Source organism: Ochotona princeps, chromosome 3 (genome assembly GCF_030435755.1).
Source record: "Ochotona princeps isolate mOchPri1 chromosome 3, mOchPri1.hap1, whole genome shotgun sequence".
NCBI classification, from domain to species: Eukaryota; Metazoa; Chordata; class Mammalia; order Lagomorpha; family Ochotonidae; genus Ochotona; species Ochotona princeps.
Window position 1 is genome coordinate 35,626,288 of NC_080834.1, and position 27,986 is coordinate 35,654,273.

A 27,986-nucleotide genomic window follows, 5' to 3' on the forward strand; every position below is an offset into this window, starting at 1 on the left:
GTCATGCTTCATTGGTACATGCTGAGGAAATACACTGCAGAGCTGCAGAGCTTTGATTTCTGTCATTTGAAGTGGATTTAAGCTAAATCACAGATTTAGAAGCGGCTGTTTTTTAAATAAAATGTTTTGTTCTGCCCTCACTTTGCGAGTGGGGAGAGTGGTTAGATGTGTGGTTTCATTGTCTCTCTTCTTGACTTGTAGGTCCCACCCCAGCCTGGTCCTCCCGTCGTCGGTGCTCTCCAGCCTCCCACCTTCACGCCTCCTTTGGGGATCCCCCCTCCAGGCTTTGGGCCTGGTGTCCCTCCTCCTCCCCCTCCTCCTCCATTCTTGCGCCCAGGATTCAATCCGATGCATTTGCCACCAGGTACACTAAGTTGTTTGAGGAGACATTCTTGGACAGGCTGAAGTCCAGAGATAGCGCCAAGGCTGACGTATTTTCTTATTGTAGGTTTTCTTCCTCCTGGACCCCCACCTCCCATAACTCCACCAGTGTCCATTCCTCCTCCTCACACTCCACCAATCAGCCTCCCAAACTGTAAGCATATTTTTCCTTTGTGTTCACTTGTCCTCTGGAACCAAGGGTGGGAGGGAACTCAGGTGAACCAGGTCTTTAGTATGGCAGAAGGATGTTGACGGGGGCCAAAGTAATTTTTCAGCTTCACATGTCGATGTAATTATATTCCTTAGCTACTATCGCTGGTATAAGTGAAGACACTACCAAAGACTTATCTATTGGAAATCCCATTCCAACAGTGGTGTCTGGGGCTAGAGGAGATGCCGAGTCTGGTGACAGTGTGAAAATGTATGGCTCTGCCGTGCCACCCGCTGCACCCACGAATCTACCCACCCCTCCTGTCACTCAGCCTGTCTCACTTCTTGGTAAGTTCATTTTGCTTTTGTCGTTTTTATTCCCTCCCTGCTTCCCAGTTACGTATTTTGAAAATAATGTGTATTTTGATAGTGTTCTCCAAGGCCAATATTTTTCTTTGAGGAAGATCTTAAGTATGTACATTTGGTCCTTACCAAGAGACAACCTCAAAGATGAAAAACCATGTTTGTTCACCTCTTAATGTGGTATAGAGCATGTCACCCACGCAAGGGATGTGCTCCCAAATGTCTGAGTAACGGAACCCCGACTCTTCCCACCTCTTCAGCAGAGTTGGTTTGGGGTTTTGTTCTTGTTTTTGTCTTCTTCCTCTCGCTCTCTCTCTCTCTCTTTCTCTCTCTTTCTCTCTCTCTCTCTCTCTCTCCCCCTCTCTCTCCCCCTCTCTCTTCCTTCTCTCGACCAATTTTTTCCCATCTTAAAACCCTGGACTTTGGCAGTGTCTTGGTGGACTGGCAGAGATCATCTGGCACAGCGCAGTCGCTGGCTTGCTTTGCTCTCAGCCCAGCTTCCTCCTGCTGCCTTTTCTGTTGCACTCTGTGCCCCTCAGTCTGATGCTGCCCGTGAGGAAAGTGTAGGTTGGGCCGAATAGACCTTTGAGAAGGCTTCCCCTTACTTGCTTAAATTAGACATGAACACGCCAGGCTCAAGCAGTAGTTATGTTTGAAGTTGTAGTTGTTAGTACTTCAAGTCTTCTGATGCTGAGTTGCTGCTTCTGAAGTGTTACAAAATGTTATGAGCCCACTGTATTTTTCAGAGGTGTACGTGTACCCACATTTGTTTCTTTAATCTCAGGGTTTTTTAAGGAAAGAATCTTGGCTATTCTGAGATGTAGGACTGAGGGATGCTTGTTTTTTTGTGTAATAGAGGGTGTTCACTCTGGCTTTACTATTAGTACTGTTGGAAATTTTTATTTTGTGTATGTATCATTTATAATAAAAATCTATTTTATTTTAAATGGCACTGTATTCTACCCTCTTCTAAGACTGAAACTAGTCTGATAATAAACTGTTTCCCAGATTAAGTAGTGGTAAAAAGGATTTGAGACTAAAAGCTATCAAAAGTGTTAGCAGTATTTGCAAGATGGGAAATAAGTTGATTAATGAAGTTAATTAGAAGCTCTGCCTTGTCGTAGAAGCAGCATGGGCTCCGAGCTGTGAGCCTTACTTCTTGCTTTGTTGTCCCCTCCCCCTTTTTCATACTGATAATAAGATTATCCACAAAAACCACTAAGTCTGAATCAGATATTTTCTGATGGGTGCATTTCCTCCACGTCCCTTAGATTATGATTCCACTTCTGTTGAAAGTTGTTGGTAAGGGGACTATTTACAAAATTTCATACATTTGTGTTTTTCCTCTGCAATTACTAAATTCATTGAGTGAAGATCTCATGATTCCAAGAGTGTAATAACTGATACTTTAAAATAACTCCAGAGAGTAAATAGCCCTTGATATAAGTCTTGAAAATTCTGCCTTTTATTTCTTTCTACTGAACATGCAATTTAATGTGTGAGATGAAATAAAACAAGGATGAGAAGTTGATAAGCTTGAAAAATAAATTAGTAAACTAGGTACGGCGGAGAAAATCATCACGTTACAAACCTTTGTTGATGGTTCTCGTCATCTAACATACCTGTCCAGGCGGCCCTCCTCTCCACACTAGATGGACGTTTCCTGAGAGGGACATTTACAGTATGTGTTAAGAGAATGAAAGGGTAATTTTTAGAGTGGGATCATTTATATTTTACTTCTGACAATTATTTTTACATATGACTTCAAAAGCAAATTCTAAAGCTGAAAGTCACTCCAGATCCAGAAAGTATTGTTTGACATAAAATAAAACTGAAAACTGTTTATTAAAGTGAATGCTTAAATTAAAATGCAGTTGAGTCCCAAGCATGAGAATATCATATACATGTGGACTGTTTTAGAGAAATAGGCTTTTCTAAATATGTGTCTGTGTAAGTAAAAGGGCATTTGTCCTAAGGCTGACCACAGTCCCATCACTTTGCTGAGAGTGCTGGTTGCATCGCTGCGCCACGGTAGTGAAGGTCCAAGGTCCAGGGTGGGCATCTGCAGTGCTGCTCGGATGCTGCACAGCGGGCACTAGGGCTGCAGCTCTCAGCTGCCTTTCGGCACTCTCCTGTTTTCTTTTATGATAAAAAGAAGTGGCAAGTTAGAAGATTTTAAGGCTGGAAGTTGATGATAAAACTTCAGTTTCCTCAGCTGTAAAGGGGAATAAAAATGAGGCTGACACACCAGGGTGTCGTGGTGACTCAATGGGCAGCACGTGAAACACCAGCCATGAAGCCTGCCCCAAGGTGGGCACTTAGTGAACAGTGGGTGCTCACTGCAGGTAAGAAGTGTCCCGGCTGCACTAAGAATCAAGAAGGATATCTGCACCTCCCATCCACCTGGCTGTGGCTGTGTTGCATTTTAAGCAGTATTTGTTGGCAGGAAGGACGCAAACTGAGCAGGAAACGTATCTGGATATATTTGCCTATGTTGTTTTCAAGGTAGATTAAAGCAGAACGTGAGTTCATGCATGTTAAAGTTCCATCAGTTGGCTTACGGAAAAGACAGGTGTGTTGCTCCTAGTGGGGTTTCATTTTAAATAGCACAGCCTATATCTATTTTATTTTGATCAATGATATCCAGTAGTTATCTTACAAAGGGAGTTAAATGCATCATTGGGACTTGAGTTCTTGAATATTTTAAAGTAACTGGCCAAACACGTATGAGTTCACATCTCAAAGAACTTGGTAGTTGAAGGCCCGGATATGATGGGAAGAGGCAGTGGCAGCCTTAAGGATGGGTGGTGTGCAGACTGATTTATGTATGGACATTACTTTGGGGTGACAACAATCAGCTTCTGGACCTGGCCTGATCTAGCCCCTGTGGTCCAATTAGAGAGAACTGAGCTTCCATCACTTAGAGATTTTGATTCCTTTAGTAAGACTGGCAATGTGCAAATACAAAGTTAGTTGATATACAGTAAGAACCAACTACTTAATTTTTTTAAAAAAATCTGTTCTTAGTACCTCAGAGACCAAAATTGCTAGAATAGATAAAGGTTTTATGAAAACCTTTATTTAAAAAAAGATGGTAGCAATTCAGTTCATTTTCTTTACTGTGTGTCTGTTATCTCTCTTCAACATTTGTATGATATGTATCTGATATGTATACAGTATATTTTCATTAAGAAGTTCATGTAAATGTGAATTTTGGGTTACTTTGGTGTTGCAAGCAATAAAAGAATTTTTAAAATGTTTGTTTGTGTTACCTATCTCTGCTGTATTACCAGGTTGTTATAAATAAGAAGAATTGGGTATTTGGGAGAGTATTTCTTACTGGTAGTTCTTGTTACCAAAGGTTTTGAACTAAGAGTCACACATTAATGGCCTCCATGCTGAGCTGTTATGCAGTGGTGTGACGCACTGAAGTTCCTTTATGGCGGCAGTAGTAGGCATTTGGGTTGGTCGTCCAGAGTCAGAAACCTCTGGAAATGATGTGAACAGAGTTGGTTATTTCAACAGATGGGCTTGCTTCACACTCAGCCCCACCGTAGTAGTTACAGTTGACCCCTCACTGCTAGAAAATAACTCACAAGTTCGGTGTTTGCATTAAAATAGATAATTGATTTTTAAAATAATTTTTGTTGGCTTTTTTATTTTTCTACCTTGTTTCTAAAACTTCAGTTTTTTAAAGCTTGTAATTTTTTTTAAGATTTATTTTTTTATTACAAAGCCAGATATACAGAGAGGAAGAGAGACAGAGAGAAAGATCTTCTGTCCAATGATTCACTCCCCAAGTGACCACAATGGCCGGTGCTACACAGATCCGAAGCCAGGAGCCAGGAGCTTCTTCCAGGTCCCAAGGCTTTGGGCTGTCCTCGATTGCTTTCCCAGGCCACAAGCAGGGAGCTGGATGGGAAGTGGGGCTGCCGGGATTAGAACCAGCGTCCATATGGGATCCTGGCGTGTTCAAGGTGAGGACTTTAGCCGCTGGGTCACGGTGCCGGGCCCACTTGCAATCTTTTTAAAGATTTATTTTTTTTATTGGAAAGTCAGATATAGAGAGGAGGAGAGACGGACAAAAAGATATTCTGTCCACGGATTCACTTTCCAAGTGGCTGCAATGGCCAGAGCTGTGCCTAATCTGGAGCCAGGAGCTTCTTCTGGGTCTCGCACATGGGTGCAGGGTCCCTAAGGCTTTGGACCATGCTCAACTGCTTTCCCAGGTCATAAGCAGGGAGCTGGATGGGAAGCGGGGCTGCCAGAATATGAACTGGCAGCTGTATGGGATCCTAGCACGTTCATGACAAGGACTTCAGCCGCTGGGCTGCCGTGCCGGACCCAAAGCTAGTAATTTTTAACATTCAGTTTACAACATGGAAGCCCTAATCCACTACTGTCAATATCTTGACATTGAAAGGAAAAAAAATTCTAGAGAGTAGTTTTAAAAATATGACTGATACCCAAGTATCTATGTAACTGTGTCACATAATACAATGTAATTAATGAAGTTAAATAATAAAAAAAATAATAATAGTAAAAAAAAAAATATGACTGATACCTAATTTTTAACCCCCCTCCAAAAAAAAATGTTTTGAGTTTTATACTCTTTTGTAACATGAAATGACGAGCAGGAAAGGTGTTGTACCTGGATTTGGTTGGTATCTGAAAGACTGGTGGCTCTATGCTGTGGAAATCTCCAGAAGCTCTGAAGTCTTGAATTAGTTTGAATATGAGTTAACACATATTGCATCATTTTATTTCACTAGTGGTACTTAATCAAAATGATTCTCAGGCACATCTCAGGGCCTTTCCCATAGTTGCGCAGGGCTCAGTGGATAATTCAGAGCCGTGAGTAGCTCACAGACAATGTTGGCTTTGGGAATGGATCTGTGTATACATGCACCGTATTAGCTCAGAAGACCAGCACATCAAGACAAGATTGGGAAGAAACTTGTGAAATGCTTGTCTTGTCTCCATGACCCCCGACTGCTGTAGTGGAAGAGCTGCAAAGAAAGGGAAAGACAAAGCTCTCCCATCCACTGATCTGCCTCCTCAGATGGCCACAACAGGTCTCTCACTTGGGCTTGTGCCCCTTTGCTTGGGCTGTCCTCTGCTGTTGGCCCAGGAGCGTTAGCAGGGAGTTCTGTCAGGCAGAGTAGCTGGGACTTGAACCAGTACTTCTAGGAGATGGCAGCCCTGCAGGCCACGCCTCAGCCAGCTACACCACAATGCCAGTCCCTGAAGACACTTGTAAATTTAAATCTGAGGGACATCTTAAAGGTGGGAGGGGAGGAACTCTAGGTTGATTTTGGGTAAAGAAAGATGTGAAGAATTAACAGGTAAGACTTTTTCCCCCAGATATCATTGCAAAAAGTTTATCTGCCTTCAGATAGTCTAATTGAGTGGTAGAAGGTTAACTGTATTTCTTCATGTGTAAAATGTTACTGAAACAATATGTCATAATACTCAATGGAGATGAGCTATCTCTATCATAAATTACTGAAAACTCCGATAACTCTGGAAGGACTTCTTCCTGGTGTTCTGAGCATATTTTGGTGTATAATCTTTATAATGAAGTCTGAAGTGTGATTTCTGTCTTTTGAAGATTAGATCTCTATTGTATTCTTGCCACATCTCAGAATAGAGTGCTTATTATAAGACCCATGGGAATATTTTCAAAATACGTGTAAATATTATTTTAGTCTAGGCAGAGGAGATAACATGTTGATTTTGGTGTTAATTTCTGAAGGTGTGAAGTTAGTCAAGGGATGCACCTTTTGCTGATTAGCAATTATATTTTTGTCTAAGGATCTCTGTATTAGTGGAGGAAATTACTAGATTGAAGCAAAATGCCATGATGCCATTTTCTGGGATCAGACCCAAAAAGGTGGAACTGTAGCAAAGCGCAGAAAAGAAAGCTGAATGAAAAAAGCAGCCTTCCTCAAAGGTCCTAGACTTACCCTGGAAGAACTGCTTGAACTGAGTCTGCAGCTGCCACTCCGATTCGGAATATGTGTACAGATGAAATCTGACTCCCTGGAGTTTATATTCTTACAGAAACATAGGAAATAGTAGATAGTAAGTAAATCAATCTCACATGGAGATCTTTCCATGAAGAGACGGAAGCAGAACATGGTTAGGGGTCTTACGGGTGTCAAGGAGGCAGTAATAAAAGTAGAGAGGAACTGTGTAAACGCAGGCGTTTCAGTTAGAGCTGAGAACAGAGGCCTCTTGAGTGGTTGGGACCTGGCTTGTTCAAACGGCTAATGTGCAAAAAGGGTCTTCAAGGGCAAGGGTATCAGTAGGATGTGGCAAAGGTTGAAACTGATTTGCCTTTTTCAGGGGTTCCAATGGCTATTGTGTAGTGCTAAGAGGGCGGTGGGGGCTGGGAGTGGTGTGGGTGGTTGGCAGCGGATGAGATGCAGACCACCAGCTCGTGGGGGACTGGTCGGTGGAGGTGGTAAGTGCTTGGGCTCTCGAATTGCTCCATTGCTTAACACAGAATGTAAAAGATGAAAGGACTCAAGTTCTCTACTTGAGCAGTTTGTAGAATGTAATTTCCATTCCTGAAATGCACAAATCTGTGAAAGACATAGGTTTGGAAGAAGCGTGTCAAATTAAAATATTGCGTATTTTATTTACCGAGGAACAATTTTCATATAAACAAGTAGAGATGCAAATTCTGGTATGATCAGATAAGGGAAACATTATAGCCCTGGGAGATTTCCTAAAGAGAGATGCTAATGATGTAACTTGAACAGTCCTCTAAAGTGACTCTCATTTTATAGCAGGGGAAGCTAAGTAGCCTTCCCAAGATAACAGAGCTGAAGGGCAAAACCATGTAACATCCCTCCAGTGGGAGCCCCTTGTAACCTGCCTGCTGTGCTGCCTTCCCCAGCCCACAGGCTAGGATGCAAAGGTATGGAAGAAAAGTTTCTAGGAACAAGAGAGGGATGGCAGGTGACATAGATGGGTCCAAAAAAAAAAAAAGCCAAGACTTGATGAAAGGCACCCAGTGAGCTTGAGAAACTGTGAAAGGCTGTTTATTGGAGTCATGGTTCAAAAGGCTAATGGTGTAGCGCTAGGTGAGAATGAAAGATGGAGAAATGGCTATGATTATGATTTTGAACACTAAGATTCTTTTTTGGAGGTGAAGTCTGTTTTTAAAACATGGACAAACTACAACATTAGGAAGTGAATAGAGGGGAGTTCAAGAAAGGAGATACAGGCTTGGTACTGTTGGAGACAGGGAAGGAATACATGATTTGATTGACAGATGATCGCAAAAGGAGTAACATGGATATAAATGTAAGTCAACAAGTAGCTTTGGAAGTAGGTGTGTGGGCAAAAACATTTTCAAAAAGAAGGCCTATTAAAAAATGATCCCGCTAGAGTAAATTAAGTATTAAGTATGATGGGAGGAAATGAGATGCTTCCACATGCTCCAACACGGATGACTCATCAGAAGAAAAGCCACATGAAAGAAGCCGAGTCAGAGAGGACCACATGTCATTATGGCTCCACTTGTGTGAGGTGCTGGCATTAGACAGGTGTGTGAAGATAGAAAATGAGACGGTGGTGTAGGCTGGACTGGGGCTTGGTGGGGATTAAGTGAGGAATGATGGACTAATGGATGCAGGATTCCTTTTGTAATAATGAGAATGTTCCAAAGTGCTTGTGATGGTTAAACAGCTGTGAATAGACTAGAAGCCAATGAGTTGTACTTTTCCCGGGTGTATTATAGACTGTATGTATTTTATTAAAGTTCTTTGAAAATGAAAACCAGCTAAGGGTAAACAGAATTAAGAAACATACCAGGATACCTAACATCAGAAAAAAACTGCTGGCCAGGATTAAGGGCATACTTATGATTGTAGTTACAGAAATTTGTCCCGAGATAACTCAGCATGCTGGGGGAATGCAGGGCCACCCCCTCCATTCCAGTGGGATTAGGTAGGAGTGCTGCGATCAAAACCCATTTCGAGGTTCTTCCAGACAATTAAGGTGAGGGAGAGCCATGGATTCCGAGTCAGGTAAGGAGGAACACAGGGATATAGATCTGTGGACATGAGCCTGGTGGGATTTAAGATGTTTGGGGTCAGGGTTTCCAAAAGAGAAGGATCTAGAAAGAGGAAAGGTGGGTGGGAGAGATTGGGCTGGAGGTAGAAAGACAGAGTGGACGTGTCAAGAAGTAATGTAGTAACTGGTGGTGGTAATGTCAGGGCCTAAGGTGGTAGCTGTGGTAGGACAAGGTCGTTGGCCAAGAACAGCTGACTGTACCGTCATGTTGCAAGCCATTTGTTTTTTCTTTTAACATTTTTATATCAGTTTTCTTAGCAGCCAGTACCCTTCATGGCACACAGAGCTGTGTGTTCAGCTGGCAGAGCTTCCCCGTTTAGCTGCCTAGCCAGCTACTCCATCCCTTGGGTACTGTTAATAGCTATGTAGTTTTTCATAACTAACTGTGGTGCAATCTCCAAAAGATGGTAGTTCTTTCAGCTTCAATAATTTAGAATTATTTTCCCCTCGGATACATTTGGATTTTTGTCCCATTAACTGGTCTTTTTTTTAAGTGGCACGTAACTACATGTTGTGAGGTGTAACATGAAGATTTGTGTAATAACGTATGTAATCAAATAGTACTGCTTAGCATTTCTGTTTCCTTAACTTTGTATTTGGAGTCGATGAACTCCTTTTATTTAAGAGATCCCAGTTAAATTTCACCTCTGAAAAATCAGTCCACAAGCTGATGCGGGAGCTGCTCCCATGGTCCTCCGTGTTCCCTCAGTGTCCCCGTCACGAGCACTTCCGGTCCTTCACATAGCCACATGGGACTCCAGCCTGGAGGTCAGCCCACCCTCCCACAGCCCTGGATCTACTGCATAGACCTCCAAATACCTTCACCATAGATGGCAGTGGTATCCCTGACCCTTATCTTTAAAACTTTTAGAATCTTAAGTATTTGAGAAAGAAGGGGCATGCCAAGCACTGGTTCATTCTCAAAAGCTGCTGAAGCTGAGGAAACGGTAGGTTTCCATTTCAGATGGCAAGAACTCCCCGTCACTGAATTCATCACTGCTGCCTCCCACCACATCTGTGTTAACAGGAGGCTAGGCTCAGTAGCTGGAGCTGCAGCACGGTGCAGGTATGCTAACCAGTAGGCTAAATTGCCACTCCTCTACTAGGTTTTATTTCTGAATTTTTGGTGAGGGAGGTGGGCATCATGAGCAATGTCATTTGGAGTGTATTAAACTTCAGACTTGAATTTGGACATTTGGGGCTGTTCCTTTTTTGATCTGCCTTAAGCCTTGCTGTGTTAGGAATGTCCAAGTCTTCTATGCCATGTTTCCCAGGTCTGAGCTTTTGGGTTTTGTGGGTGCACTGGGTGATTTGACACACAGCTGTTGTAAGCACCTGGCAGCCCAAGCCCCTGTGATTCTGCAGGGTCATGTGACACTTGGCGCCTCCAGCCATTCGGTCCTGCCCACCTCGCACCTCTCAGCCCCGGTGCTTCATGCCAGCTGCTGCAGGAATAGCCCCACTACTGTCCAGACTCCTCCCCCTCATTGGCTGGCTGCACACTAGTCTGGGAAACACAGGGTGGTTCAGGCAGGCACGGCCCAACCCACCTCATCGGCCAGAACAGCCCTGGCCTCTGCTTTGCCCCCCAGTCTTCAGCAAGTCGTTCCATTGTTTTTCTGAATACCTTTTACCTTGTACAACTTTTTCTAAAGCCACTCTGGTGGTGGTCAAGTCTGTCTGTACTCTTACTACTGTCTGTTCTCTGTCTTACTCTGGGATGTGAGCCCTTTCCTGAGACTCAGCTCCCTTCCGATGACACAGCAGCTTGCATTGCTTCTGCCTTTGTGTGGTTGTCATAGTCTGTACCGTTTCCTACAACATCTGGAATCCACTTCTACTAGACTGCCTCTGAAGAGAACAACCGGGGTTTTTGCAGCTTCTTAAATTAATCAGTAGTGTGGACTTCAAAACATGAGTTTTTATTACACATTTTACCTCCAGATAAACTGGAAAGTTACTTTGAATGCCCTTATGACTGGGTAACTCGTTGGATTCCACTGATACTTATGTAATGGCAGCTTCCCTAATGTTTCAGCTAGCTTTAGTGCCAAAGGCTTCTGCTACCTGCTACATGTTTAATTAAATATTAGCTTTAATTAGAAAAGTAATACATGCTTACTACAAAAGAAGTATGAAAAGGGATTACAGATAAATCCCTAGTTATAAAAAGTGATCCCCTTAGGTCTTTACTCATTTACATCACTGTTGACTCAGATAATTAATGTCTTCTCTATCTGTAATCCAATATTGTTGCTATTTATGCAGCTTATTTTTTATGATTTGTCTGCCATGTGGGTGCAGGAGCTCAAGCTCTTGGGCCGTCTTCCACTGCTCTCCCAAGTATATCTTCAGAGAGCTGGATCAGGAGTGCAACACTTGAGCCAGAACTTGAACTGGCACTCGCATGTTCACATCGCTGGCCCCCAAGTTCATTGGCTGTGGTTAAGGGCCTGTTGCAGATAGAATATCCTGTCAGGGAACTGTGTGAGTTCTGGTGTCCACAAAGGATTGAAACGAAATCTAGGCTGATAAATCTTTCAAGTGTTTACAGTGCAGATGATTTGTGAGTGCAGAATATTTTCAGCAAGTCCCAAAATAGTTTTTCTTTCTTTGTGAAAATTGCAGTGTTTTTATAGAAGGTTTAAGTATGTGACTCTAATGTTTAACCCTGTAAAATCAATCTGTAATACCCTCAAGGTTGTCCTGACAAGGTAAGATGGGCTGCCACCTTCCCGTTGCCCTGTCCAAGTTGCTGTTCGCTTATGAAGACACATGTGAACTCAGTTCTGTTGTAAGATGCGTTCAATCTCTCTACCCCATCTTTTTCTTGTATTATTTAAAAAGGACAGGAGCCTTGCCCCCGTAGCCTGTAGGGAGGTGCCAGGATGAGCTGCACTGGCCTTCGTAGTAAGATGTATGCTATTGTTCATCTTATTTCTGGAGAACAATCCTTTCCAAATAAAAATTAATGGGAAAATGAAGTTCTGTTGGAACCCCTAGTAAAGAGGTTGTACCTGGCATGTACGGTGTCTCATTGGTAAGTCCACGGATATTGGGACTTGATTCCCTTTAAAAAAAATGGGAGCAAGGACCTGTCTTAGCTGCTGTGACCATCCGAGGGAGTTTCCTGACCACGGGCGGGAGAGTCTGTCCTGGGCTGGAGCTGTTTCCTTGGTATCCAGCATTGTGCTTCAGTAATTAGTAGTTCTCAACCTTGAACCTGACATTTGACTGCTCAGTGGCTTTATGATTTTCCCAGCTGCCAAAAGGCTTGACTTTTTTTGTTTTTAAGACTTACTTATTTTTATTGCAAAGTCAGATATTCAGAGAAGAGACACACAGAGGAAGATCCTCCGTGTGATGATTCACCCCCCAAGCGACCGCAGCGGCTGGAGTGCGCCGATCCAGAGCCAGGAGCCTCCTTTGGGTCTCACATGTGGGAGCAGGGTCCCAAGGCTTTGGGCCATCCTCAGCTGCTTTCCCAGACCACAAGCAAGGAGCTGGATGGGAATTCGGGGCTGCCAGGATTAGAACCAGTGCCCCTATGGGATCCCAGTGCATGCAAGGCGGGGACTTTAACCGCTGTTAGGCCACCGCGCCAGGCCTATAAACCTTGACTTTAAAGTATGCTAGTTATTGGCGGAGCTGGAGGTGCTGAGCTGTTAATAATCAAATGAAAAATGTTACTTGTTTTTGCAAAATCAAGTTGTTAGTTGTTAAAATACAGACCACTTTTCTAAACGAATGTGTGCTGCAGGAGTTTGTCAAGCCACACATGGAGCTTAGTCTGAGGGATTTCACTGCCTGTAATCCCAACAAGTGACAGGCATTTTAACTATCACCACTTCCTAAGCCACATGACTGAGGTGTGTGCCCAGGATCATCCCTGAGTGGGGTTAGACTTCAAACACACTTTGGCTTTTAAGAAGATAAATGTTTAATTGCCAAAGCTGGTGAATCTTCTTGCTAAAGTTAAAAGCTGGTACACAATTATTCTTCGGGTAAACATACCACGAACATACCACTAACAAGTGGTTACATCTGACAGAATAATATTGAACTATATATATATTATGAACAGCAAAACTGAAATAGTCTTGTTTATCAAAGTAATACGAATTGTTTATCCAGAAACTCCAGAAGTACACAGGACTTGTTAGTTCACTGCAGCAGGAAGTAGGAAGTCCCAGAGCCCCATCTGCTCACGGGCATGTGGAGCACATTCCAAGAAGATCTGGAGCATTTGAAATGACCAGTCTCTTCTTTGGGTCTTTGTATTAGTCTTATCAGTAAAGGGGACAAACTGAGACGTTCTGACACGTTTGTGTTATCTAAGGGGCAAACCGCAACAATTCTGTAGTTAATGACAGGTTGTTGAACTTATTATGCTAAATGAGCAAAAGCCTTGTGGAAACAGGAAGAGAAGACCAGTACATCACTGTTTTGCTTTAAAGAATGAGTAGAAAGTAAATGACTGGACTGTCTGTGTTATCCTGCAATCAACATTGGCCTTGCAGGCTGCATGCAAGTGGTGCTGTGCTAAAAGGATCTGTCACATTGGTATGCAGGGGTTGTGTGTGTGTGGGTGTGTGTGTGTGTATCATGTTCATCTTAAGTGATGCATATTAACTACATGTGTCGCTCGATAACGGACTGAGTGCAGGATGGAGTCACTCCTCCCTCCTTTCTGGGCTTTCTAGCTCAAGAGCTTAATTTTTCTATTAGGAAGTAAAGTTGAGACTTGAAATCAGAGGTGGGCATTTGGCCAGCCAATTAAGAGCTACTGCTGTTCAGGATGCTCACGTACCGTAAGTTCCTGGTTCGGTTCCCAGCCTTAGTTTGTCATTCCAGCTTCTTACAGACCCTGGGGGTGAATTCAAGTGTGAAGTGTCTGCCTTCTGAATAGGAACACTGTTACCAGCTGCCAGCTTAGCCGGTAGAGCCACTGCAGGCAGTGCAGACCTAGAGTCTACAGGTTGTAGGAGTGATGAGGACACCCTTCAGTCGACTAGGTTCCTGCTGGCCCTTTTTCCCCTAGGGACCTCTAACACACAGTTTCTCCATGTGTCAGATGTTTGGGGCAGGTAAGGGAAGCTGCAGGACAGTTTGACTTATTTTTTTTAAAAACTGTTGCGTCTAGCTTTAGAAGATACTTTAAAAATGAGTCTGGTGGGGGGCCCGGCGGCGTGGTCTCGTCGCCAGTGTCCTTGCCTTGAATGTGCTGGGATCCCATATGGGCTGCCGGTTCAGCCCCACTTCCCATCCAGCTCCCTGCTTGTGGCCTGGGAAAGCAGTCGAGGACGGCCCAAAGCTTTGGGACCCTGCACCCACATGGGAGACCTGGAAGAAGTTCCTGGATCCCGGCTTCAGATCGGCACAGCGCCGGCTGTTGCGCTCACTTGGGGAGTGAATCACTGGACGGAAGATCTTCCTCTCTGTCTCCTTCTGTCTCTACATCTGCCTTTACAATAAAATAAATAAATCTTTTAAAAAATGAAGCTGGGGCCGTTACTGGACCCTCATACTGGGTCTCTGACAGATTGGCAAATAATGAAATAGGAAGAGACTGGAATACATTTTGTTTTCGTTTTGAGCTCCTCCACTGGAAAGTACAAATGGACTGGAATCCTGCACTGGCATTGACATGTTTGCTTCTGTTTCTTGTAGGTACTCAAGGAGTTGCACCTGGTCCCGTGATGGGGCTCCAGGCACCATCAACCGGTCTGCTCGGTGCCCGCCCTGGCATGATCCCGCTGCAGCGCCCTCCAGGGATGCCACCACCTCACTTACAGCGGTTTCCTATGATGCCACCTCGCCCCATGCCACCCCACATGATGCCCCGAGGCCCACCCCCGGGACCAGGGGGCTTTGCAATGCCTCCACCTCATGGAATGAAAGGTCCCTTCCCACCCCATGGCCCCTTCGTTAGGCCTGGAGGGATGCCAGGCCCGGGGGGCTCGGGCCAAGGGGGTCCTGAAGACCGAGATGGGAGGCAGCAGCAGCAGCCGCCTCCACCCCAGCCCCAGCCCCCGCCACCAGCGCAGCAGCCACCCCCAGCGCAGCAGCCGCAGCAACAGTTTAGGAATGATAGCAGGCAGCAGCAGCAGCAATTTAATTCGGGTAGAGACCAAGAAAGGTTCGGAAGAAGATCTTTCGGAAATAGGGCAGAAAATGACCGGGATCGGTATGGGAGCCGTAACGACGATAGGGAGAGTAACCGTGAGAGGAGAGAGTGGGGAAGGAGGAGCCCTGACCGGGACAGGCACAGAGACTTGGAAGACAGAAACAGACGCTCTGGTGGGCATCGAGACAGGGAGAGAGACACCAGAGATAGGGAGCCTCGTAGAGAGAAGGAAGAAAACCGGGGGAAGGAGAAGCCCGAGGTGACAGACAGGGCCGGTGGCAACAAAACCCTGGAGCCCGCCGTTAACCAAGTGGGGAAGGTAGAGGCCGGCTCAGAACTTGGTAAGGGCCAGTGCGAGGCGGCCGCCCTCAAACCTCCCGAAGAGACACCTGCTGAGGCTACCTCATCGGTGGAAGCCACCAAGGATCCTGGCTCGGCAGCCGAGGCTGCTCGTTAGACTGGAATTTGTCCATGTGACAGGGACACTGGGAGTGGGCTTGACGTGTACAGATGCTGTATTATACCGGCTCCGCTATATCACAGCCCCACAGCAGTTGGTGGGGACTGTAAGCAATTTGATTGCTTCCCTTCTATTTAAAAATAGTCACAAAATAACAAAAAATACTGAGAATATGAATAAAATATTACCCCTTTTGCTGTAACTTTTTAAAAGTTTTGACTTTAAAAAGTTTACAAATCATAATTAGAAGTGCTCTATTTTTTTTTTTTTAATTTAAGACAAGGTAACGGTGAAAGCTCCTCAAACAATAGGGATGTTTTTAATAAACTCTATTTTCGTAACAAACTTTAATGTGTGCTATTCTTCTACGCTGCACTAATGTGGAAAAACAATTGTTTTCCAGTAGTCTGAGCTGTTAATACTGTTGGGAGTCTAGATTAGACTGACTCGATGTATCTACGCATTGTTGTAGTTGCTGCCAAAACCCTCGTTTGTAATGCTGTTGGTTCTCTGCGTGTCAATCAAAAGGTAAGGCTAAGGGTTTTGGTGCTCATTGGAAAGCTTGTGTTGGCCATTCAACCGAGGTAGGTTTTTCCCCTCTTGGCTTTCTACTAAATGCTGCCCTCATTGCTCACTAGTACGGACTGGTTGTGGGGAATTGGATCTCCTCCTTGTGTCCTAAATGATCAGCTGGGTATTACATAAAATGGGTGATTTTGTTTACGCCAATCCATAAAATTTTTCTAAAGGGCAAAAAGTCAAGGGTACCGTTTGAATTCTAAAATGTTAAAGACTTAATTGTAACTTTCCTGTGACCCTTGCCTAATGCCTTTCTTGACCATTTTTTGACTGCCCTGCCTGGCCAAGATGGACTGATCTTTTGGCCCCAGGAGATAATTTGGGTCTGTTTTGGTCAAACTTAGGGGGTTAAAGTAGGATCAAGATGCCTATGAAGTGTCACGTTGAGGACATCAAAGCACAGTCAAGCCTGTACAGCAAGCTGTTCCCCGCACTTGGCCTTGCTCTTCCGTGATGTCAGCCTGCTGCTAACCCACCACCTGGTTTACTGCCTTGGGTTTTGATCCTTGTCTGCATCCAAGGGGAAGGTGTCTCCTAGGGCAGTATGCTGCTGCCTTTACAGGGGTGTGGACTGCAGAGCTGCAAACCTCAGCCATGAAAGCCTGAACAAACTGCTGCTGGCAAGGAACATCATGTGGAGCCCAAGAATTCCAAGCCACCACGCCCCGCAGAAAATGTGCACATGAGGACAGGACTACTGGTTGTGGGATAAGAGGCAGCAGATGACGAACGTGTTCGTATCGGAATGATGGTTTTAACCACTTTGAGCATATTCAGCATTTTATTAACAGTCCAACTTAGCTTTTCTTCTAAGTGGTTTCCTGAACAGTCAGGTTGTGCGCAGGTTCCTGGAGCAAACTTCTAAGAGGACAGGTGCCTCTGAGGCAGGACAGAAGCTGCAGTTGGGCCTCCACTGATCCCAGAATCAGCAAAGGGCTTTCCATCTATTTTGTAAAAGCAAATCCTCTGACAGGAATGCAAATGCTAAGTGACCAAGCATTTCCTTAGGGCAGCTCTTCCCCAATAGGCTTCAAAGGACGGGGGTCCATTTTTTGGGTTAGTCCTGGCTCAAAGACCAGCTGCTAAATAGATGACAGGAGTGCCAGCAGACAGTGTGACTAACCCTGCTCCCCGCAGCTCCCTGCGCCTGTCAGAGCCAACTGATCAGAGCTGGCATCTTCACTTTGGATTCTTACATGGGCTCCAAGTGTGTGCCGCTCGGTGTTTCCTCAGGAAGCCTAACGCTCAAGGGGACTGCATCTTCCACAACACACAGCTCCTTCAGACTCTGTAACTGAATATGAGCTTTATAAAGCCACACAAATCTTGCAACAGAATCAGAAATCTGTTCTCATTATGAGGTACAGAAGACACATCACTCGAACACACTTGAAGATTACAGTGTTTAATGTTCATCAAGCTGCATTTCTACAACTAGCAGGCTAACAGATGAGCGAGCTGCTGGGGCGCAGAGCGCGCGGCAGGAATGCTCATGCGGCGATCCCGATCACGCCACAGGCCAGGCGGCTCCCGGCGTTTCCAGTCTTCGTACTTTCATCATTTCCACCTTTGCCCAAGTCGTCTTCTTTCTCGTGCACCTTTAAATAATATTAAGAACACGTCACTGGGCTGTCAAGAAATTATTACTTCCTCTCAACAAAAGACGTATGAACCTTGTAATAACCCCTGGAAGAATCTGACCAGCAGAGCGGTATGTAAACATGTATAAACGAGCAGCTTCAAGGCAGGCACTACTACCCAAAGCTCTTCCTTGACAACAGAGGCACGCCGTCTGCAAGCCAAGAACTCCAAAACTGCAGAAAACCCACAGCCGAGTCACTGGCTGCGGTGAGCTGGTCCTAGGCCGCCACAATCCACATCAAAACCCCAGCTACAATAGTCACTCTTGACAGAAGAGTTAAAACTGCCTTTTGACAGCATGAAAGTAAGCAGCCTATCAAAATTCCATTCCCACGGAATTTAATGAGTCTATAAGAACCCTAAAAATAAACTATTTAGCAAGAATAAATTTCTCAAACATTCGTGACTTTCCTGCTTTACAACCACAGCTGAAAAAACTCCAAGAACAAAAGGTGAGCCAAAGGACATGACAACCAAAACATCCTGTCCTCAGTAGCAGGCGAGATGGGCCACGGCTGCCACCTGCGGCTGTCACGCACCGAGCTGGTGACAGTCACCTGCAGACACAGTTGAGCACTAACCGCAACGTCCATCCCAGATTGCAGACCTAGCAAGATGTCCTGCTGAACTACAAGAAGCTTGTAACAAGAAGATGGGGCCATTTTAACACTAGCTGTTTCCCCATTCAGGTATAGTATGATCCAGTATGACCCACATGCTGGCAGAATGGTGTTATTAATGACTTCGGACTCCCACTCCATCATATCCTAACCTGAACAGGACAAGTCACTTGGACCTTCGAACCCAGCACTGCCACGACGCTGCGCAGAGACAAAAGGACTGACTGGTGCATGACCCTGGGCCCACGCCTTCCCAGGCGCACTCACCACCAGTGTGCGGCCGATGACAGACATCTCCCCCGACAGTGAGATCACAGAATCCTCGATGAGCACGTCGGCCACGCCATTGCTGCCTGCAGTCACGTTGCCCAGGTCGCCCACATGCCTACCGTCAGAAAAGCACCAGATTAGGGCTGCCTTCCACTTGGCATCAGGACCCCGCAGGAGCTAACGTAAAAGTGTGAGGGGGTGGGGCTGACAAGCAGGCACAGCATTTGATAAGACCTGCTGTGTTACAAAGAAAACCACACAGGCATCCTAGACAGAGTTCTCCAATCAGGGCTTCTATTCCACAAGGTGCCTCTGACCTCGTGGTCAGGAGCAAGGATAACTCACTGGTTCGTGTTCAGAAGCGCCAGTGGAGCTATAAAAGCTGTCTCTCAGGCCTTTGTCACCAAAATCAAATTCACCCCTGTCCTGCAGTGCCTTCCTGCAGGGAGTTCGGACCTCCATGTACAAAGGCATTCTCATCAGCTCTCACTATCACATTTGTATCTGCAAAAGCTTGTCTGAGAACGCTGGTTTTGTTGCTGGCTGACAGCACTGTTCTCACGGCATTTCCTGTATCAGCTCCCCTAGGCACCTGTATCAGTTCTGTATTCAATAAATGCTACAAACCACCGAGTTCCAAGTGTCTCCATCTGTCAACTCCTGCAGCACCTGGGGCAGGTGGGCACGTGGGAAGCATCCCTCAAGAGCAGGAGTGGGTGACCACCTCATTATCTCGGCCTGCCACTGGCCAGGAGCACCCACGCCGTGTGAACAGGCACGCAGCTTCTTGCTCACCTCTCTTCATCCTTTGGCCCCCCGTGTTTTTTGGCCAGAGGGTTGAAGTGAGGGCCTGCACTGGTACAGCCTATAAAAGAAAAGGTAAACAATGGGTTAGAATTCCAAACCCCTCCTCATTGCCAAACCCCACAGAAAGCAGTGAGTTCCACTGGGACTTCAGGACCAACGAAAGTGGGCAGCAGCACCTTGGCAGAGACCAGTCTGAACTGCAGCCTTCCCTGGGCGCGGCCTCTTTCACTGTTAGAAGCTGAACACACCCTTTAAACAAGGTAGCATGCCTTAACTGCACCGCACACTCCAGGCAACTGAGCCTCTGCTCTGTGTGGCCAAGCGCCCAGGCTGCCCTACCACCTGCCTGGGGGCGGGGGGGACACCACAGCATTGCTCTAAGTGTCCCGGGGGGTTGCCACACACGCAGAACCCGGCACTGCACGCCCACGGGGCAGGCCGTCTTGCCACAGCTTCATGTAGCAGCCACAGCTCAGGTCCACGTGGCAGGCCAGGCAGGCCCCAAACCAAGAAGCAAGATTGGAGAGTTCGTAAAATCTCATCATTCAGTCACTCCATGAAACCAAATGAGGGACAGAAACAAATTTCAGCAAAGTCAGTCAAGTTCTCACTGTAAACTGTGACTATTCCTCAAGCCTGGCAAGGGCCACAGAAGGAGTGGAAAGCCCACTGACTGTTAACTTGCTTCAGATCCCCAGCGAGGCAAACTCCCCGTGCCCAGCGGCACGCCAAGCTGCCTGTCCCACCCAGGTCCTCGCGCCCAGGTCCTCAGCTGCCACTGCACACAGAATGGCCCTGAAGCAGCCAGCCAGCTCGCAAAGCCCCAGGACCAGGGGAAAGGGAGAGAAGAGGAGGATTTTTGTTGTCTTTGGTTTTGTTTTTCACTGCATTGTATGAAAACAAAAACACTAAAAAGAGCTCATCACAAAGTCTAAGTACAACTTGACCACCTCAGGACACAAGCAACTCCTTTCCCTTCCCACGCTGCAGAAGCTGAAGATGTCTGGGGCTGATCTTTTAGAAATTTACTTATTTTTATTGGGAAGTCAGATTTAGAAAGAAGAGACAAAGAAAATCATTCTCTGATTCACTCCCTAAGTGGCTGCAACAGATAGAGCTGAGCTGATCCGAAGCCAGGAGCCAGCAACTTCTGGTTCTCCTATATGGGTGCAGGGTCCCAAGGCTTTGGGCCATCCTTGACTGCTTTCCCAGGCCACAAGCAGGAAGCTGGATGGGAAATGGGGCCACTGGAACTAGAACTAGTGTCCCTATGGGATCCCAGCACACGCAAGGAGAGGACTTTAGCCTCTAAGCTACCACGCTGAGCCCAAGGGGGCTGATCTTAAAAGTTGACTTTTGTAGCAATTACCACACGCGCACAAAGGATGAGCGTTCCTGTTGCTGCGGGGGCACGCGGCTCAGGCCTGCTACTCCTGCTGGGTTAAACACACCGAGGCACACACTCACCTTGTGTGTTATCTCCAAACTGGTGGACATGGAACCCGTGGCGGCCTTCGGTCAGTCCTGTGATGCGTCCCTTCACCATCACAGGCCCTGAGCCCTGGATGCGAAAAGGAAAGTGCGGGGAGTTGGAGAAGGCAGCTGTGGCTGCACAGAGCACACGGGGCACACGGCACACTGAGCTTTAAGCAGGAATGTGGGTGCGGCCCCTGGCCCACCACTCTGCTTACCCGCTGCAGGCCTGTGTCCCCACCCCAAGGGAGGCTGGCATGTGCCAACACCCACGGCCCCACTGTCTATTGGCCTGGTCGGCCGATGGACAGCAGGTAGCAAAGCTCCCAACAGGAAGTACTTCATTGCAAGCCTTTCCCCTGGGAGCGGGTGCTCTCACACGGTGCACGCGGGATGAAGCACCAACTGAGCGAATGCTGCGGGCGGTCAATATGCACCTGCTCAACCTACGTGTCCTGATCAAGCTTCTTGAACCCAAAATGCCTGCCAATCACAACCCCACCCCTAGCTTTTCTCGTGGACACGCCTCCATCCCCCAAACACTGCATACAAACAAGCCTTTAAAAGCAAAACAGCAACTTTGCAAATATCCAGCCAGCTACCCTGGGACTGTTCTCCACTCTCTCTGGGGGGGGGTGGGGGGTGCTGGCAACTGCCACCACAGACATTTGTGATAAGCAGCCAGAAAATACAGGCTCCCCAAATCCCCTAGAGCCTGTTTTCTGGAGGAGTTTTACACAATAGAGCCTGAGGAAACCTCTAATGCAGGGGGACAACCCTGCACAGCAGATGGAAAACCCGCACTCCCAACGCTGCGGGGCCCCGCGTGGGCCTACTGCTCTGCCAGCAGGGCAGGAACGGGAGCAGCACGCACCGCACCCACCGCGCTCCGTCACACACACACCTGTCTGATGTTGGGTTGGCTTGTCATCCACTGCCCCAAGTGAGAGGAGGTGTCAGGCCTTAACCCTGACCCCGAAGAGACCCCTGCTCCAAGTGTCTACACAGCTGCTCCCCGTTTCCTTTCTTCCTGAGAACACGCTCTGATTCTTCCAAGGGCAGTCCTGTAGAAGCCGCCGTGCTATCAGCAGCAGCCAGGGCATGCCCAACCTCCCCACACGGGCAGTGCAAGGGGCACATGGGAGTCAGGCATCCAAAGCACCATGGGTGCGATCCCACAGGGACCAGTGGGACTGCCTGCGAGGAAGAGCAGAAAGGAACGCCAACAGCCCTGCAGTGAGGCCCTCAGACAAAGCTTTCAGGAGACGCCAGGAACCTGCACTGACCCACAAAACAAGTGCCACTTGTGACAGCGGGCAGCTCCTAACCTGGAACACACCACCGTTTCCAGGCCAATGTACTTCCTGCGCCTCGCCTATGTACTGCACGCCAAGACCTGAGCAGCCAGGGGGCTTTATCAAGTACAAAGGGCACCACCACCCAAGTGAAGCTGGCAGCTCAAGCTGGGAAGCATGCCAGTCACTGGCAGAAGCCGGCAGCCGCCTAGGCCACCTGCCTCCCAAGTCCCCTTCACAGACGCAGGCAGGACCCAAGACTTGTGCAGGGAACCCAGAGGAGCCCCAGCAAGACCTGCCCAGTGGGGAGCCACTCGAGGGAACACTCTCCAAGGCACCCACGGGCAGCGCCCCCCCTCCCCACCCTCCCGCGCTGTCGAAAGGCACTAGCCACCTGACTCACCCCTTGAGTACCAAGTACAACAGTCACCGCCTAAGGTGGCAGCACTGACCTCACACACTTCCCCTGGAGCACCTGGGTTATGCAACGTTTCTGCACACTCTATTCTACAAGCTTCGTTCAGAGGCGTGTCTGGCAACTGCTCGGCCATTTCTCCCCGTGGCAGAACACAACTGGACAGCCACTGCGCAGAGAAACCGTCCGAAGGAAGGCTCCCTAGAGACACGGCGCTGACTGGTTGCATGGCAAGCCCCAGCTTTGGCCTCAGGAAAAACCATTCTGGAAACTGGAAACTTTCCAATTCAGGCTGCACCAGCACAAAACGTGATAGCATTGGGTTGGGGCCCCGTATCTGCCCCCCCTTTTTTTTTTTTGGAAGCCCTCAAAATGAAGTTTTTGCGTATCTAGCCCCCATGTCCTGCTGCTGCACTTTTGAAAGCCAAAATAATAATAATAAAAAAAATCTTTGTCCTAGACCATCATTCTCTGCCATTGCAGCCTGACCATGACCTGAAAGAGCAGCCAAAAAAAAAACCCTGCTGTAAATACACGGTCAGAGGCGAGGCGCGGTGGCGCATTCTTGTTTTCTTTTTTCCACGAGCCTCCGAAGCGGGAGAGCTGTGCGGAAAGGAGTGTCGTCAGTCGATCCGGCCGTGACCGGCGGGTCCCGGGACCTAAAGCGCGTAAGGCGAACACCCCGACGGAACATCCCCAGCCACTCCCGGGTCTCCAAGGGGCCGCCAGCCCTGCGGCCCCGCGCCCGTCCTCCCGTGGGGTAGGCCCCGGGGTGCTCGGCCCGCAGTCCCCGCCCGGTGACTCAGCAGTTGGCGGCACGGGACCGAGAGGCGGAGACTCCCGGCGGGCGCGGAGACTCCCGGCGGGGTCGGACCCGGGCCCGGCGCGGCGGGGGCGTGGCGAGGGCGGCCCCAGGGACGCGGGCGAGAACGCAGCCCCGCCACGCGCACGTCCTCCCCGGCGCTTGCCTTCTGCTCGAAGTGGATCGTGCCCTCCACCGGGCCGTCGCCCTTCAGCACGCACACGGCCTTGGTCGCCATGACTCGCGAGCGGCGCGCTCCGGTCCGGGCTGCGCAATGGGCGGGAACGGTTCCTCGACACGCCGGAGAAAACCGACTGAGCCGCGGCGCAGCTGTTTTATAGGCTGGCCCAACTGCCCCGCCCACCCAGGACTGCAACCAGTCGCCGCCCGCGCACGCGGCCCGCCCCCGACGGCGGCCTAGGGGCGCGATTGGTCCGCAGCGACCGGGGGCGGGGCCGAAGAGTCGCGTCACAGAACGTGCCCGGGGCGCCGCAGTTCCCTCCGCGGGGTTCGCTGCCCGTGTTCTGGAAACCCCGAGGCGGGAGAGAAACGGCCTTCCTCCCCCGCTAATGGTGTCTTCCTCCGACCGCGGGCTGCCCTGCGGAAACGCAGCTTCCCACGGAGCTGACGGTTCGAATCCCGGCACCCGCACTTGCCGTCCAGCTCCCTACTTATGGCCCGAGAAAACAGCGGAGGATGACCCAAGACTTTGGGCCCCTGCACCCGCATGGAAGACCCGGAAGAAGCTCCTGGTTCCTGCCTAGCCCGGCAGCGTTGGCCGTTGTTGGCCATCTTGAAAGTGAATCTGCAGATGCAAGATTTCGTGTCTCCATAGCCTTGACTTTCAGATAAATTAATTTTAATGCGATGGACAGAAATAATGATTTTTATACTTTTCATTTATTGTTTTTAGCTTTTTAAGATATACTCGCTTATTTGGAGGACAGAGTGACAGAAAGCTTCCAGGTGGTGGCTCACAGCCCCAGTGAGCAGCAGGCACTCCATCTGGGTGGTGGTGACTCCTCTTGGCTCATCAGCTGTTTCCCTGGATGCATTAGCAAGGGGCTGGATTGGAAGTGGAGCGGCTGGGACTTGAACCAGCGCCCCTTTGTTTCTGGTTTTTCTCATGCTGTCTCAAGTCAGTACAGCCTGGCCTGACACGTAGTGTCTCTTACTTGGTTAGAATTTTGCCTTCTTGGGGGGGCAGTGCTGTAGTGCATCAGGTGAAACCTGACTGGGTGCTGATTTGAGTCCCTACTATTCCACTTCCCATCCAGCTCCCTGCTAATGACCTGGGAGAACTTTGGAGGATGTCTCACGTCCTTGGGCCCTTGACACCGAGACCCTGTAGAAGCTCCTAGCTCCTGGCATCAGACCAGCTCAATCCCAACCAATGCAGCCTTCTGGGAAGTGAACCAGCAAATGGGAGATCTCATTCTTGTGCGTTCTCTAACTCTGCCTTTTAAATAGGCAAATCTTAACAACAAAAAAGTTCTACATTTTCAGTGGCCCTATTTTGCAAGACCACACCCTTCAACATTAAGTTGTCAACTGCTTGGGTGTCTACATATTTCCTTCTGGCTAAGACCACGCCACTCAGGATAAGGGTAGATGGTTAAATGACTCACAGTACCTGCTGGGGTCCGTGCAGTGGGTGTGAATAATGCGAAGGTGTGAAGAGAACAGCTCCCCTGCTTGGCAGGGCCCGGGGGAGCTTCCAGCTCTTTGGCAGGGCCTGGCAGATTTCTCTCTGACCACCTTGACGCAGTTTTCACCCCCTTTCGCATGGGCACTCAACCACCCCACTAAGAATTTTGGAATCTATTGAGGCATTGTCTGCCCCTGTGAGATGGCTTTTACAACCAATGTGAGCTTAAGAGTTAATGTTACTGAGGATGTCCTGGTGAGTGGGCCTTTAACTACACACAGGAGTATAATTAAGTCTGTGCTGTTTACCCATTGCCATAAAATCTGGCCCAGATATTTAGCATGCTTTCTGGGAAATGGGTTGATAAGAGGGACCCTAAAAGTTATCCTATTACTGTGACCCTAAAGGTCATTCTGCTATGACAAAGAATATAGTTACTGTGACCCTAAAGGCCATCCTGCTATGATGAAGACTATAGCTACTATAACCCTGAAGGCTATCCTGCTAAGGCAAAAAATATAGTTACTGTGGTCTTAAAGGTTAGCCTGTCCTTGCAATTCTTTAGAATATAGAAAATGTAGTTGCTTTAGTTGTTTTCATAAATTTTTAGCTAGAGGAAATACAGGGTGATTTCACTAACATCATAAAGATATATTTTTGATTATTGTTTGATCACTTATGAAGTTGTAGAGCCTGCAGTTGTAGAGGAATGTAATGTTTATAACTTTTTGTCTTAGATCTTCATGTTTTTTCTCTCTTGATGTATTTCTCCCATTTAGTGATAGATAAGTTGTAGAATAAGAATTGTATTAGGAGTGTATTACTGCATAAGATGTGTTGTCTACTGAGAAATTCTTGGTTGCAACGTTGGAATGGATAATGCCTTGTCTAATACTGAATCAATTTGTAGAATTGTCTTTGGAAACACTCACTCATCCATTGTAGAGTTGAAACTTAAATAGAGTAACTTAGCTCATTGCTAACTGCAATTCTTTCCGCCGTTATAACCCTTGCTTTACTTGTTTGGTCAACAAACTGTGTGAGCTTACAGACCTAATGGCCAACTAATGTCAATAACCCCGATCCCCATAGACCAAGGCCCCAGACCTTTTAATTCATACAAGATAGGGGTCTGGTTGACACAGGCGGCGCCTAGGTTATAGCCCAGACCTGAGGAGAGCAGATGAAGACTGGCAAGCCAAGATAAGGAAGGAATGTGGAATCCTTCCTCAATCATTTCTCAAGAAGTTGTAAATTGTGCCCCCCTGAAGCTATGTCAGAATGCCCCTAAGAAAAAACTTTGTACTGCTTCTGTATAAAAAAAGCGGACAGCGTCCTCGCTTTGTCCACAATGATCAAGGAATCCTAGTGGTCCGTCTCTCTTTTCTTTCTCTCTTCGCGCCTCATCCACGCACCCTTCTCGAGCTCCGGACTCAGCTGGAGCTGGTCTCCGGCAGTACCTCCATTCAACAGGAGAAATAGCCTGTCCCTTTCAAGCAGAATACTTCCAAGGCACGAAGTGAGGAAGCAAGTGTTACAGTATAGCTAATTAAGCCACAGCCTACAACACCAGCACCCTACAGCTGAACACCTGTGTGAGTCCCGGTTGCTCCACTTTCAATCCTGTTCCTGCTCATGCACCTGGGAAAGCAACAGACCAGGCTCCATTATCTGAGCCCCTGGCAGCAACAAGGGAGACCCAGATGCAGCTCCTCACTCCTGACTTCTGCCTGGCCCAGCCTAAGCCTTCGTAGCCTTCCAGAGAGTGAACCAGCAGCTTTCACCTTTTACTCTTCCTGTCACTCTGCCTTTCAAAGAAATCAATAAACAAACAAACAAACAAACAAAGCATTAAATAAGCAAATAAGAGAATCTACTTTGGTTTATTTCAGAATGAATGTATGTTTACTTATGTGCTTCAAAATGTTTGCGTAGGGCAAGTCTTACCAATGTTCTTCTCTTAGTTGCGCAACAGGATGATTTAGGTTTTCTTAGGTAAGCATCTTCCCTGCCAAGGCCCGCGTTGTGACACAGTAAGCTCAGCTATGGCTTGTGATGTGCAGCTCCCACACGGGAGTGCCAGTTCAAGTCCCCACTGTCTCGCTTTTGATCCAGCTCCCTGCTAACACGCCTGGAGAAGACAGCCCAAGCACTTGGACCCCAGCCCCCCACATGAGAGACCCGGATGGAGTTCTGGGCTCCTGGCTTCTGCCTTGGGGAAGGAACTGATGGATGGAAGATCTGTCGCTCGCTGTTTGCATCCTCCAGCCCCCTTCCAACACATGCTTTTGCTGGGAAGCCAGGAGGGCGAGAGGAGGGAGGAACTTCATTCTCCCACAGAGAAGGGAAACAGAGAGGGGAAGACCACTCCCCCTGCCAGCAGTAGTCCTCTCACCCAGAGGGCTTGTTCAGCTGCAGGTGGCTGTGCCCTGATCCGAGAGGTCTGAATGGGCGTTCCTGTCCTTGGCCCGGGTGGCCTGGTGCTGCGCAGCCTGGGACCTCCCTTGGAGCCTGTTCACTTGCTGCAGGTTTCTCTGCCTGGTGCCCTGCACAAGCTGGGAGTCTGAGCCGAAACTACTTGACCCAGAAAAAGAAGAGGAAGGTGTCTGATGGAGATGAGCCATGCCCACTGGCATTCCTGGTGTGTTTGCTTTGTGAGATGGATGTCAGCCCCATGAACCCAAACATATCCTGCACCAGAGTGACACGATGCGGGGGTTTCGTCATCTGCTGCGAGGTGCCTGTTTGTCATTTGGCCTGTGATGGCTTTCTGGTGTGATCCAGTGGCCTGGAATATACTAGAACCTTCTTGCATAAGCACATACATGCCTGCCAAAGGGCCTTTGCTCTGGGCTGAAGTTTCTCTGGGT

General features: G+C 47.8%; 2 protein-coding genes across 2 annotated transcripts in view; one reads left to right on the plus strand and one right to left on the minus strand.

Annotated features, from left to right (window-relative positions):
- SCAF4 (SR-related CTD associated factor 4) overlaps positions 1-15,768 on the plus strand; it is a 56,528-nt gene extending 40,760 nt beyond the window's left edge. The window contains exons 17-20 of the mRNA XM_058661712.1: positions 202-364; positions 449-535; positions 754-879; positions 14,650-15,768. Coding sequence (XP_058517695.1) covers positions 202-364; positions 449-535; positions 754-879; positions 14,650-15,563 — 1,290 coding nt within the window. The 3' untranslated portion in view covers positions 15,564-15,768. The remainder of the gene's footprint in view (positions 1-201; positions 365-448; positions 536-753; positions 880-14,649) is intronic.
- Positions 15,769-17,534: 1,766 nt separating this feature from the next.
- On the minus strand, positions 17,535-23,792 carry SOD1 (superoxide dismutase 1). Its single transcript, XM_004588624.3, has 5 exons — positions 23,635-23,792; positions 20,951-21,044; positions 19,472-19,541; positions 18,674-18,791; positions 17,535-17,743 (listed from the first exon to the last, which is right to left on the minus strand). The coding sequence occupies exons 1-5, from the start codon at positions 23,704-23,706 to the stop codon at positions 17,636-17,638; spliced, it is 462 nt and encodes a 153-aa protein (XP_004588681.1). The 5' UTR covers positions 23,707-23,792; the 3' UTR covers positions 17,535-17,635.
- Between the last annotated feature and the right edge of the window lie 4,194 nt (positions 23,793-27,986).

What these genes read in the sequence shown, in the direction of transcription:
- SOD1 (XM_004588624.3), bottom strand. Translation starts at nt 23,706, where the DNA reads ATGGCGACCAAGGCCGTGTGCGTGCTGAAGGGCGACGGCCCGGTGGAG. An exon ending in GTTTGGAGATAACACACAAG is followed by an intron (nt 19,542 to 20,950) that starts GTGAGTGTGTGC and finishes TTTCTTTTATAG; the next exon opens with GCTGTACCAGTGCAGGCCCT. An exon ending in GGGCCAAAGGATGAAGAGAG is followed by an intron (nt 18,792 to 19,471) that starts GTGAGCAAGAAG and finishes TTCTGACGGTAG; the next exon opens with GCATGTGGGCGACCTGGGCA.